Consider the following 13,364-nt stretch of genomic DNA (forward strand, 5'->3'; position numbering starts at 1 on the left):
TGTCCACATTCCAACAACAACTGTTCTATCATCCTTATCATTTGTCAGTTCAAGGTAAAATATAATCCTTTGCTCAAATCAAGCATTAAAACTGATGCATTAATTGGCTCAAACCCAAAGTGAATAGAAGCTCACCTTTAACACTCTATCCACCTCCTGCTTGTTGAGATCCTCCCCACACTCCTGACTCAGCTGGCTCTGGATGACATTCCTGCGCACTCGGTAGTTCTTCGAAAAGATTTCAAGCAAAACTTGGCGATGCTTTAAAAGAAAATGTACAGTAAGTCCACAAAGAACAATTATTCCTGACTTTTATCACAACTGCACACGCCTCAGTCTGTACAAAGCATTCCCTGAACTGCATCAGAGGATTCTTGCTTCATAATCCTGAAACCATCCCATATATTGCTGCTCTCCAGCAGTGCCTTATCCTCCAAGGGCTCTGCAGGGGTCCCTCCTGACCCTGTGGCCACACCTGCTCCTGTTCTGTGACCTGGGGCACCCCAAAGGTATAAAAACACACTGAGGAAGGCATTGCAATGTATTCCTCTCAAATGCTTGCATGGGAGTGCACATCACTCCAGGCAAAGGTTTCTAGTTCTTGCCTTTTTCCTAGAGAAATGTACTCAGTTCATGGAGCTGGGAATGCACTGCCCATGCACAGGTCACCAGGCACCTGCCCTTTCACCTTGTTTACTCTGACAGAGTCAGAACTCAGCAGATGCTCACATAGGCTGCAAATATTTCCTGCTCTTAAATAGAAACAGATACAACAGATACACCTGGTAATCGCTGGTTAATGTTGCATTACCATCAAAAGGGAAAAAAACCTTGCACTGGATCCTGGTCTGAGGCCTGCACTGGAGAATCCTTTCCTCTCACAGGTTCAGAAATAGCCACTGAGATACTGACATGATTACCAACATGTTATGGGCTTCATTTCAGCTAGAAACAGGTTGGTGTTGAAAATACCAATAGAGAAAGAGGAAAACTATCTGGTGTACCAGTTCCAGAAACATGGATGCTAACAATGCTAAACACTCAATAAAAATATAGTGGGGGAATGTCAATTATTTTCTTTTTACCTGATCATAAGTGTCACCAGCTTCCCAAAGTGCATAGACCTTTAGTTCATCTGGTGAGGCAGCAGTCTGTGGAGGAAACTGAGAACAAGAGGCTGTTAAAAATAACCAGCTATTTAATGAGTTCTGCTTAATGATTCCATGATACTGTATCCCTGGACACCCATTACTGAATCAAACCTCTGGCTGCCATGGAATAATAACTGCTGAAAAAACCCAATTGCTGTCCCACCCCACACTGGCAGAGGTGCCTTGGCTCTGGCTGCCCTGTGCCTGCTCAGCACCTTCTCATAGCCCCAGTGCCAGAGCAGGAACATGCTCTGTGTCACAGCTGTGGCCAGGGAATGGCACCCTGAGATGTCTCAATGTGCCCAGGTTTGGCTGCTGGCTCTGCTCAGGGTGGGACACCCTGCACAGGGCACTGGTGCCACATCTGTCACACACCAACCACAGCTGGGCTTTCAAGGGAACTGCTGGACATACTGGAATCCCATGAACTGTGCATGGGGACAGTTTCCCACTGGTGGAGAGTTGACCACCATGTACCAGAACAATCCCAGGGCTTGGACCTTGATGGTGTCCCCATGGCAAGGTAGCTGTAGACTTCTCCTGTCTGCAGCGTTTGCTTCCAGACCATCTGGAACAGCTGAGAGCACCAAGTGCATTGCAGGGTCCTTCTGGCAGTTTTTACCTTTACAGTGTCAGGTTTTACAGATTCAGACTCCATCCTGCAGTTATCTGCTTCACTAATCCCAAAGGAGCATTACTGACAAGCAGGTGCTGCTGCTGTATGGCCATCTCTGCTTTGGGCAGACTACAGCATCAGAAGACTGAGCACTGAGGGACACTGAACCAGCTATTTGCTCATTTCAGGCTCCAGAAGTGACAGTGGTTTTGCATGTTTTGTTTTCCCCCCACGTGCCAAGCTAGGCTAACACTTTCATTTTTCTGAGGCAGAAGCCTCACACCCCTGCAGACAGGAAGGAGCACAATTGCCTCTCCCCCTAAAAAAATAAAATACCATTCATTTGCCTTAACATTTCCCCTTGGAGCAGTGATTAATGAGCACTCTGGAATATGCCTTCACTCCTGACATGTCTCTTCCTGTCTGTCACTAACGATTTATTCCTTGCTAACCACCCAGATGACCTAAATCAATCATCTATGAAAAGCTAACAAGCCAGTCCCAATTGTTCCTGCATCCCTCAGTCCTGGCTGCTGGTACAAACCAAACCTTTCTTCCCAGCCTCCCTCACCAGCCAAAAGACTTGTGCATCACAGAGTGAAAAGATCAGCATTCCTTTCATGCTCTGCCTCTGATCTTATTGCAAAGGGGAAGGGTTTTGTCCAGTGGGAGCTGCCTAGTGGGATTAACAGCTTTGACTTGCAGGTTAGTCCAAATGGCTGGGATATAACAAGGTTTTACACTTGGTTTGGAGCCAGGGTTCAGGCTGACTAGGCTCACAGCACCTGACATAATTCTCCTCCCATAAGGACACTTGCTTTTGAGGAATAATCTCTCTTGTAGGTTTTCAGCAGAGATAAAATCAAATCCTCAGCTTCCCTCCACACACCACAGCAGGAATGGCAAAGTGCAGCAGGGCACTGGGAGCACCCAGGCACAACCTGCTGGGCTCGACAAGTGAGCCAGCCCAGCCTGGAGTGCAAACCCCTCTGCCCCAGCCACAGCTGTGTTTATGCAGCCATTCTGGGAGGAAACGGCTTCCAAACAAACACAATACTTGGGAAGAAAAACGCACAGAATCTCCTCCTCCCAGCCAGCCCCCCTCTGCAAACTGCTGCAAGCCAACAGCTCCCTGCTTGCTTGCTCCTGTCACACAGCCTGGAGTGGGAAATGCCACCAGGGATTCCTCAGAGAGACACAGCACAAACAGTTCACTGCCTTGCCATCTGCTGGCCCTTTGCTGGTTTATGTCACCTTGATCTCCCCAGCCTCACCTTGATAACAGTTCTCTGCTACCTGAAAATCTTTTTTAAAATATTTGCCCCGTGCCCCTTCCTGCTCTGAGCTCCTGGAGCAAGCGCAGGCTCTTGGGAGATGAACTCCACACTGTCCCAGGGCTGCCACGTTCAAGTGGAACCTCTCAGGGAGGAGCCCTGGGCTCTGGGAAGTTCTCAGTCAAGCACTGAGCCACTGCCAGGCAGCCTCAGTTACAGCTACACCAGATGGAGGGGGCTGAGAGTGCCAGAAAAAAACTTTATCAGCTGGAGAAATCCTAAAGGTAAAACTGTTGATCTCACCTCTCAGGGAGCCCTCACTGGCACAGCCTGCAGGGCTCTCTCTCTGTGAGTGCAGGGCTGCCCTCCCCTCCTTCAGCCCAGCCAGGCAGGACACACACAACAGTTACATCATTTCCTGAGGCCTCAAAAATATCCTCAATATCCCTGGGCAGAACCTTGCCACTGCAGGGGCCATGGGAAGGGAGCTGTGGCAGGAGCAGCCAGCCCCAGTCTGCAGGAAATGGGTGTGGGTGCTCAGGAGCCAGAGTCCTGCACAGGCACCTCCATGGGGGGAGAGGGGCTCAGGGCACAGGCACCGAGTCCTGCCTGCCCAGGGCTCCTCTCCTGTGTCTGTCCCCTCTCCTCACCCTCTCCCAGAGCAGCACCAGCTCAGGATTTGCTCTTTCCTGCCCTGTGCTTTCCCCCCACACTTGATGAGGGACAGCAAGCACAGCACCCTGCAGGATCCTCACTGCAGCTGAGTGGCTTCTCTGGCTCCCCACAAATGCTGTTTATCTCACACCCTGTTGGGGTGAGTTTATCTCACACCCTGGGTGCTGTTGGTCAGCTCTGTAACAGATCCTGCATTCCCCTGGTAAGGTCTCAATTGCCATTTTCAGCCACACATTTTCTATAATAGTCAAGCCAAGAGTGCCTTCACCCGCCAAAGAACATCATTTTAATTACCTCAGATCATTGATTTTTATCACCAAGCACTTCCAATTACAGAAAACTAATGAGTAACTATGAAATCCCACACTGAACAACCCTCCAGGCTTCCCCTGAGCTCAGGCTCTTGTTAGGTTCTGACAAAATTGTCCAGGGGAACAATCAAGAAACACCAAAGTGTCTGAGCCCATGCAAAGAGTAAACCCAGCCCCAGCACCTCTGCCATCTGCACAGAGCATCAGGGCAGGCTCAGGGGCATTTACATTGCTGCCAGCACTACAGGCTCATACACGAGAGCTGCAGTGAATTCTGAGTCAGCAGAAGTAAAACTTGCCACAGTCTCCTTGAGAGACATTCCAGGGACCACTCTGCACCTCTTCTGCACAGGTCTCCTGTGACAGGGTATTCCACACAGAAGGCAGCTCCTGGCCACCTCTCTTCAGCAGGATTTTATTTTGCTCTTTGAAAAGAGAAACGACCTCACTTTCACTTCTTGTGTGGATTTCTAAAATCCTCAAATTTCCAAAGCAAACAAGCCCCAGTCCCAAGGAGCAGAGCAGGAATGACCTCAGCTGTTTACCCTCAGCATGGCAGAGGCACACATCACAGCAGGTGCAGGGGAGAGCCTGGCCAGCACTGAGACAGTTCCAGGCAAGCACCACCCCAGGACCTGGAAACTGCCAGGGGAGGAAGCAGCAAGCACCACAATTGGTGCTCTCCCAGTGACATTTCCAGGCTGTTGCTGGGTTCCCAGGTGCCACAATGTGTACTTTGCACACGACTGAACACGTTCCTGCTGCCCCCAGCAGCTCCCATGCTCCAGGCTCTCCCAGCCCTCCTGCTTCCTGCTCTTTTGAGCAGTTCACGTGTTCCTTCTCCTCTCTCCCCAAAGGCAGCTGCTCCCAAGCTCCTTCTGGTTGTAACCCAATCAGCAGTGCCAGATGTCTTGTAAAATTAATTTCCTTTTAGGCTCTTTCCCATGATGCCAGATTGCCTTTGCTCTCCTAAGCAATGCAGTCTCCCAGCCCTGCTCTGTCTCACGCAATCACCCACATTGTTTCCATACAGACAAAGACACAGACACCTCTGCACAGCCCAGAGGAAGCAGAGAGGCCAAGGAAACCTGCTGCACATGGGCTTTGTCGCTTCCCAGAGGCTCTGCTGGGTGTGCCCTGCTGCTCCCAGGCAGTCAATGTCACCTTTCCCCTCCCAGCTGGGTCCCTGTCCCCGAGGAAGGAGCTTGTGCAATTCCAGGAGAGCTGATGGGAATCTGGGACTGCCCATGTTAACAGGAGCAAGCTGGGACAGCAAATCACCATGGCCCAACACCCTGGATGTGGAAACAGAGTCCCAAGGGCAGAGTGCAGAGCCTGCCAGAAGCAGGACCCCAGACAGAATTCCAGCAGCTCCAACAATCCAGCATTGGACAGGTACTCTGAGCACTCTGTCCTTCTGGTCCATCAGCACAGGACACAAATATTTCACATCTCACACGTTTAACTGCCCCCCTGCCCTCATCCCTCCCCTAAAGCACACCAAGGGAAAACCATACTTACAGGCACCAAAATCTGTTTGCAGCCAGTGTCCAACACCATGTCCTGTAACATTTTGTCTGAAATGCCACTGAACAAGGTATGTCCTGGAGGCAGACTGGCTAAGTGGAGGTTAAATAACCGTTTCAGCTCACTCAGGGTGAGCACAAACTGTTTCTTAAACGTGGAGGACACAAAGGCCTTCAGTTCCTGGGCGACCCTGTCGATGCAGCCCCCGGGCAGGTGGCCATTGACAGGGTCCAAGGGCCCCTGGGCTGGGTGCAGGCCGTTCACCAGGCCATTGTTCAGGCCCTCGTGGGCTGAGGTGTCCATGGGCTCCTCCACGCTCACAGGCTCCTCCTTGATGCGGATATTGGCAACATCCGGCTTGGCCGAGCTGTCGTTGGATTTCATCTCTGCCTTCTGCCTCTGGAACTCCTTCTCCAGCTGCCCAAAGTTCTGCTTGACTTTTGCTTTAGCCATGTTGACCCTTTGCTCCCCAGAAACCAGCAAGGGATGAGCTGGTAAGAAACAAAAGGTACCATAAATCTCAGCAGGGCTCAATGAAACCAGGAAACATCATCTGCTTATGAAATCTAAGGCATAAACCCAGACTGTTGATTAGACTTTACATTAGTTTTGGGGAGTTTTGCTGGATTTTTGAGGGCAGTGTGTGCTTGTTTTTCTAAAGCCAAGTGTTTGGGAAGGATATTCCAGTCAAGGAATCCAAAGCAAAGTGTGTTTGTTCAATCACCAGGGCCTTTTCCACATTTCAGGAAACCAGGATACAAACTGCTTACACATCTCTGCTTGTGACCCAAATACTTCTTTGTCCAACAACTCTTCTTTTTGTCTTTTAGATTCTCTAGTGGCTGGTGGGGGCTGGTGCAGCCCCTGCCAGAGGCAGCAGCAGGATGTCAGCAGGTACAGGGAGGAGTGTGGCAGGGTTAACAGTGACCCTGAACAGCCCTGAAGAATGAGGCTGCAGGGCACCAGAGGCTCAGACCCTCTGCTTAGGGTTAGTACCCAGTAATGGGGTGAAAGGGACAGGAGGGAGTTCTCTCCCATGGAATCCTGCCCTTCTTCCCCTCTCCACACCCAGCCATCCAAAGGTGAAAGGAAGGGGTGTGCTGGCAGCAGAGGAGCCCAGTCCCTGCCAAAGCAAGGGGTGCAGGGTCTGAGGCAAAGGCATGCCCAGCACCCATGCTGTTACCTTCTCTGCTGTTAGGCTCACTAATCCTCTCCAAATAACCCACCACCTAATCCTTCTGAGCAGATCACACACAGGGTATTGAAATGGATTCATATGCTCCTTTGTCAGTTCTGCTTACACTCCTCCATTGTTCCAGTGCCTGGCACCAAGGCAAATGTCCAGTTAAAACTGTGGAATCTCAAGTTTTCACAATCTTTTAGGATTTTGGAGCAGCTACTTTAATACCCCCACTGGCATCCATAGTGGGGAAGGGTGTCAAAAGCAGACAGCTTCACACCTCTTACAGCCTCCTGCCATTACATTCTCCAATAATTGCTTGGCCCTCAACCACACCAGAGAGCTCCTGCAAATCAGGGAAGTAAAAAATCACCTCATTCACATTAAGTTGCATTAACATGAAACTGAGAGGTGAGAATTATTTGTGCACTGGCTCTGTCTGTCCTCCCTTCAGGAGCTGGTTACACCCCACAAGCTGCCTTAAATGAGCAAGTGGGTAAGAGAACCAGCTGATTTTACAGTGTCAAACAGTGAGTCCCCAGGGCCAAACACTGCTCCTGCCTGTGCTACAAGGATGCCACAGTAGCTGGTGTCACCCCAACCTCAGTGACATTAGCACAGATCAAGATATGTCTTAAATATTCCAGAAGAAAACAGTAAGAAAGAAAACACATTCAACAAAACCAGTCTCCACCACATTCAAAATCAGAGAGGAATTCCAAAACACCACTCAGGAATATGGATGGGCAGATGAATACATGCAAGTGCTTCAGCATGATCCAAGCACAATTCCATTTACCTGATTGTGCCTCTTGTTTCTTTGGTGTCAAGTGCTCCTTTAAGAGATTATAGACCTTTTCTAATCTGAAAGACAAAGAGACAATATTCCAGGACAGGTTCAGTTGTTATGTCTGCATGCAGCCATGCCAGCTTTAGCCATTAGCTAGAACATTCCATCTCTCCAGGAACCAGGAATGACTTGAAGGATGCAGTAACACCTCCCACCACACCACTGCCTGGGCACTGTGAGGGAGAAACTTGGAGCCACTACAGATCAGTGTCTACAGAACCCTTGTATTAAACAGTTCTTTGCTTTTAGCTTATTCCCCAAAATACAGTAAAATATTTACTTGGCCTGAATGCCCATCCACAGCATCTGTTGCCTCTGAACTATATCTGGATGCTTCTTAACAAAATCTTCATCGTAAGGGAGCATGAACTCCCAACCTTTGTTTATTCTTGCCACAGACATGTGCTCTAGGAAGTCTTTCACATCTTCTGGGCAAAGCTAAAAGAAAAAGAAAAAGCATAAACAGCATGAAAGTCAGTTTACCCAGGACAGATGTGAGCATTGTGCATGGGACAGGAGAGCTGGGCTGATCTGGTGTGCATGGAGCAGCTCCATGGGCACACACCCAGCTAAGTCAGAGATGCTCATCCTGCTCTGCAGCACGACACTTTCACACACTGTTAAAAGGCCAGGACTTCAGAGAGCCGTGGTGATTAATCACCCCAGAGTCAAATAGCTCATGGCATGTTTTGCAAAGAAAAGGGAGTTTCCAAACTGAGATGAAAAGGCTCTATGGGGAAGAGAAGCATATTCTACAATGTTAATCTTATTTTAGAGCTGCAGGCCAGACATGTTGCACCTACACATGACCAGCTTTTATGCAGCACTGGTTCTTACATTCCAAAAATAGATGGTCTATGCATAAACTGACTCATGTTTCATCATTTTAGTGCATTTAAAGAATTTGGGGTTTGTCCTTTTGACTTAATGTTTCTCATTCATTTGCTACTTTTACCAGAATGTTCAGGTGCCTGAGTTGCTTTAAAGTTTTTACTCAGTATTGTAACTGGCAAATGCCAACAGAAGAGTTGCTCTTAAGACACCCAAAGCAGAGCAGCTTCTGTGGGCTGTGTAAGCACCTTCAGTCAGCTCAATTCAAACTGTGCCCAGCTTTCCACTGAAACACAGCAGAGGACAGGATGCATTCCAGTGGCTCAGCTACAAGGCCAGGCTGGTGTTGTGGAAAATCGTGAGAGCTGCTCAGAATGTTTTTCTCTAGAAAGAGTATTATGTGTACCTGTTCCAGATGAGAGCACTGGGAGAGGAAAGGCTCACAGCAGCACCCACTATCTACACCCACACAATGCCCAGCAACATTTGGCCAACTCATCACCACCTTTGGATTTAGGAAGAAAAGGAATCCACTCACTTTTGTAACTGCTGCTACTTCCTTTCTCACCACCCAGCGGTCCTGGGTGAACTTCCACATCTAGAAGGGAACAAAAGAGGAAAACCTAATAACTGCATATAGCAGTAGCTTTACTGAAGTTGTAGCAATGGCCCTGTTCAACGATGGTACCACAAAAATAGAAGCCCATTCCTTTCAAGAATGTAGAAGTGATTCTCAGCCAGCTAGAGGAAAAACATCTTCTGGCTCCTTTTGTTCTCAAAGGGCCATGAACACAGGCCCAAAAGCTTTGAGAGTCCATGGTGTGCCTTGGCAAACCTATGACTACAAAAGCTATGAGGAATCTCTTGAACTCAAACTCCATTCAGTTTCAAAACAAAAAAAAAAAAACCCCACCAAATCCACTGCAGTGATGCTGGGACCCCAGAAGTCAATTCTCACATTCTCACATACTCATCATCAGCCTAGAGAGACTCTCCATGCACTCTTACACAGGGGCCTGTGCAGGCTGATGCCTGCTGCCCTTCAGCAGCACAGAGCCCCTACCAAGTGCCTGTGCCCTTCTTCCACCCCCATTGGCACAGGCAATGCCAAGATGTCCTGTCACTCCCACACCTCCCCAGGTAGGGCACAGCCAGGTGCTCTGCACAGCAGCTGCTGGGGGCAGGCTGACAGGACTTGGGCAGAACACTGAACACGACCTTTCATTTCTTCCTGTCTCCATTAAATAAGCTACAGGCTCTTTCAGTCTGTGTGTATTAATAATGTTGTTAAGAATCCAAAATCTCATTACTGACAATTCCTTCCTGGCCTACAACATCATCCATGCCTCCTTGTCTCCCATTCAGCTTCTCTCTGCCCACAAACACACAAACCCAATCCATTCACTTTAGGACACAGGGCATTTCTGTTTTAAAGCACAAGAAGTCCATAAATGTTTTTTAAACTTATTAATTACTTTGCACAAATATATCCAGGGAAATAAAGTTCCCTTTTTAAGCTAAAACACATTTTCTCCACAGATGCCATACAGCATTAAGTACTATTTCTGAGTCTTAAAACCACACATTTCTCTTTGTCTGAAAGCCAGAAATATTGATCCTTTCTATATTCTAACATTTAAACTTTTTCCTTCTTGTAGTATTAATCAGCAAATTATTTGCCTTTAAGATCAACACAGATCCATTTCTCATGGAAAGTATATTTGACATAATCCAAATGAAAATAATGTATCTTTTCATCCTAAATATTAAAACAATATTCCTTACTTAACTGAGCACAATAATTCTGGTCCCTGAACTTTACACAAGATGTGTCACCTAATCTGCTGTGTCCTAAACACTTCTGTCACTGGGTCACACCTGAATCCAGGTCTCCATCTGGCAGTGTCTTGGGCAGACATCAAGAGACAAGGAAAAGTCAGTTTCAATCACCATCAGTTTGATCTCACAGTAGTGCTGTAATACCCTTAACGTCTCTTGCACAGCACTCTCCTGTTCAGAGCTAAACCTCATGCACAAACTCTGCAGTAACACTCAGGCCTAACTGAAACAAATCAGAGCTGTGCACTCAGACCTGCTCTGGTGGGGAGGAAGCCATAAACTGATTATGAACTTAGGAACCACTTAGGACCTTAATTCTTTCCATGGTTAGTGAAAATAAACACAATGCAGAGGTTGTTCCTTTTTGCTGTGGTTATGTGTGTGTTTACAAGACCCATATTCATTTCAACTTCCATGTGCAGCTACTGCTCACAAAAGGTGCCTGGGAACAAAGTCCTTTCACTGATTAGCAGCCCTAGGGAATAAAGTCCTTTTTAAAGATCAACAGTGCATGCTCAGGGAGCACAAGGCTTACCCACACTGCCCTCCTGAGCCCTCAGTCCTGAGCCCTTGGAAATAGAGCTGGAGAAACAAGCACTTCATTATCCAGTCCTGGCTGTTCTGCAAGCCCCACACTGAACTGTGAGGGCAATGTGATAGTGCTCTGCAGCATGTGCTAGGAAGGGATGAATGCTGCTAATGACAGATGGTCTGAACCTGCCAGGCAGACACAAAGTGAGCCTACACCAACATTCCCACAGCAGACTTGTAACAACACCTTCAGGATTAAAGCACAAACAACTTCCTTGGAGGAGACACCTCGCTGCAGAACAGCAGAAGAGTTTTGCAATGCTGTGGCCTCCCAGGCAAGCTTCACCTGTGTTTTCATTAAAAGCAACAAACACTTTTATACTTACAACAAAATCTCTCCCTCTACAGAGCACTTCTGCAGGAACTCCACTATGGGGACTAGAAGTATCTTTCGGGTAGAGAACATCACTGTTAATTAAAAAGGAAGAGAAATTAGTTAGTAGGTACTCCAGAAAAATGGCATTAGTGAAGACTAACATAACAAACATGCCCTCCCTGTTCTGCAGTTAAATTACACCTTTATGCAAAGCGTGGTTTTCATTAAAGGCATTAACATTGGTGTAATTACTCCACTGCAATTACACTAGTACAGAAAGGCTTAGACCAGCAAAGCACAGCCTTGTGGCAAGCAGGTGTGTGCAACAGAGCTACAAGCTCTGCTTTGTTCTTGCAAAGCCTACCCTCCCTTGGATCCATGTAAACAAGACCAGAATGATCCTAAGAAGTGCTTAGGCTAACCTGGTATGCAGCCTTGAAGGCAGCATTTAGCCAAAATGCTGATGTACGGGCAAGACAGTTTTTTATTTCCTTCCCAGCAATCAGGGGTTTAACAGAACAATATTACAAAATGCCATACTCAAATCAACAGCCCCGAGACCAACATTACTCTGTGTCTGTGTCCTTGTCTGCTTGCAGGGCCAGCTGATGTTACCAGGCTCTCCAAAGCCCCACAGCACCTCAGGTTCATGATCTTGATCCTACCCAGGCCAAAGGAATGGGTCCCCACTCTGTTCAAAGCTCTGATGTGTGCTGCTCTGTGCTCAAACACCCCATCCACTACAGATCCTCACATCCTCCTCAGACTAGCAGCAAAGAATCAGCTCTAACCTAAGAACAATCTGAATGCTAACATCCTGTCTTTTAAGCTGCTCCCAGCTCCCTCCTGTACCAGCTGGAGGGACAGCAGGGTTGCTGTAAAAGCTGGTCACACTGCTAATACAGGCCTGCAGCACAATAGCTGAAACATCCTGCTGGCATACTTGGACTGGCAGCTGATGCCATTCATCTCAACACAGCTATTCCAGAGACTGTAAATCTCTGCATGCAGGGCTCCACCCAGGTAAAAAAAAAAAAAATCATACTGCATTTTAGATTTCAATTCCCAATAGGATGCTCTATCCTAATAAACAGGATGATACAGACTCCAATTCATGTGGTACACTCAGTACCTCCATGCTTGATTTACTGAGGGTAGTTTTCAGCTGAGAAGAGCAGCATCCACTGATGAACAGCAACAGGACTGCCCAGAGATCCTTACAGGACTGAATTCTGCTAAGAGACACTATAGCTGACATTGGTTTCATTTTCTGTTTCTATTTAATGCTAATCTCTGGAAGAACTCAGAACAGCTCTCTCACAAAAGAACACGAGTGCAGACATCAGAAACCTGTCACAAGTCAGATGCAAACCCAGATTACATCACAGCTCAGCCACAATCCCACTTGGGACCGGTACTAAGGCATTATCCATTCACAGCAACCCTTTGGATACGGAATGGCTGCACCGAGACGCAGACAATACCAAACCAAAGGTTCAATCCGCGAGTGGGAGCGCGGGTGGGGGACACAAAGCCCGGGGGCCCAGAGGGATGGAGGGATGCCAGGGCAGAACTGGGGCGGTGCCGGGGCGGTGCCGGGGCGATGCCGGGGAGTCCCAGGGCGGTGCCAGGGCGGTCCCGGAGGGATGCCAGGGCGGTTCCGGCGCGGTCCCGGGGCGATGCCGGGGCGGTCCCGGAGGGATGGAGGGATGCCAGGGAAGTCCCGGGGCGATGCCGGGGAGTCCGGGCGCGGTGCCGGGGCAGAACTGGGGCAGTCCCGGCGCGGTCCCAGGGCAATGCTGGGGCGGTCCCGGAGGGATGGAGGGATGCCAGGGCAGAACTGGGGCGGTGCCGGGGCGATGCCAGGGCAGAACTGGGGCAGCGCCGGGGCGATGCCGGGGACAAAGGCGGGCCGGGCCGTACCTCTTCACCACCCAGTTTCCCTGGACCAGCAGCGCCACCTGCTGCACGCAGCGCAGCACGGCCGTGGGGTCGGTGCCCGAGCCCAGCAGACCCAGCAGGTTGGCGAACGGCATCACCTTCACTGCAAGGCAAACACAGAGTCACCAACAGCACTTACACACCCAGGAACGGGGATTCAGCGTGTGCACGGGCAAAGACTTATCTCGGGGAAAGAAATAAAGCCTTAGTTTTACTTCCTGTGCTGTAGCATCATATATTCTTAAAGTAGCTGCTAGTGTTA

The 13,364-nt window shown here is 48.8% G+C and overlaps 1 protein-coding gene across 2 annotated transcripts in view; it reads right to left on the minus strand.

Annotated features, from left to right (window-relative positions):
* Positions 1–13,364, minus strand: part of POLR3E (RNA polymerase III subunit E) — a 28,540-nt gene that overhangs the window by 2,924 nt on the left and 12,252 nt on the right. The window contains exons 13-20 of one of the 2 annotated variants that reach the window (XM_054643551.2): positions 13,085–13,205; positions 11,172–11,253; positions 8,954–9,013; positions 7,865–8,022; positions 7,534–7,598; positions 5,549–6,045; positions 1,086–1,163; positions 136–261 (exon numbers count right to left, since the gene is read on the minus strand). In XM_054643551.2, the coding sequence (XP_054499526.1) occupies positions 136–261; positions 1,086–1,163; positions 5,549–6,045; positions 7,534–7,598; positions 7,865–8,022; positions 8,954–9,013; positions 11,172–11,253; positions 13,085–13,205 (1,187 nt within the window). Of the gene's footprint in view, positions 1–135; positions 262–1,085; positions 1,178–5,548; positions 6,046–7,533; positions 7,599–7,864; positions 8,023–8,953; positions 9,014–11,171; positions 11,254–13,084; positions 13,206–13,364 lie in introns of those variants that run through there. The other variant, XM_077186820.1, reaches the window with a different exon arrangement.

This window comes from Agelaius phoeniceus, chromosome 16, assembly GCF_051311805.1.
Source record: "Agelaius phoeniceus isolate bAgePho1 chromosome 16, bAgePho1.hap1, whole genome shotgun sequence".
NCBI classification, from domain to species: domain Eukaryota; kingdom Metazoa; phylum Chordata; class Aves; order Passeriformes; family Icteridae; genus Agelaius; species Agelaius phoeniceus.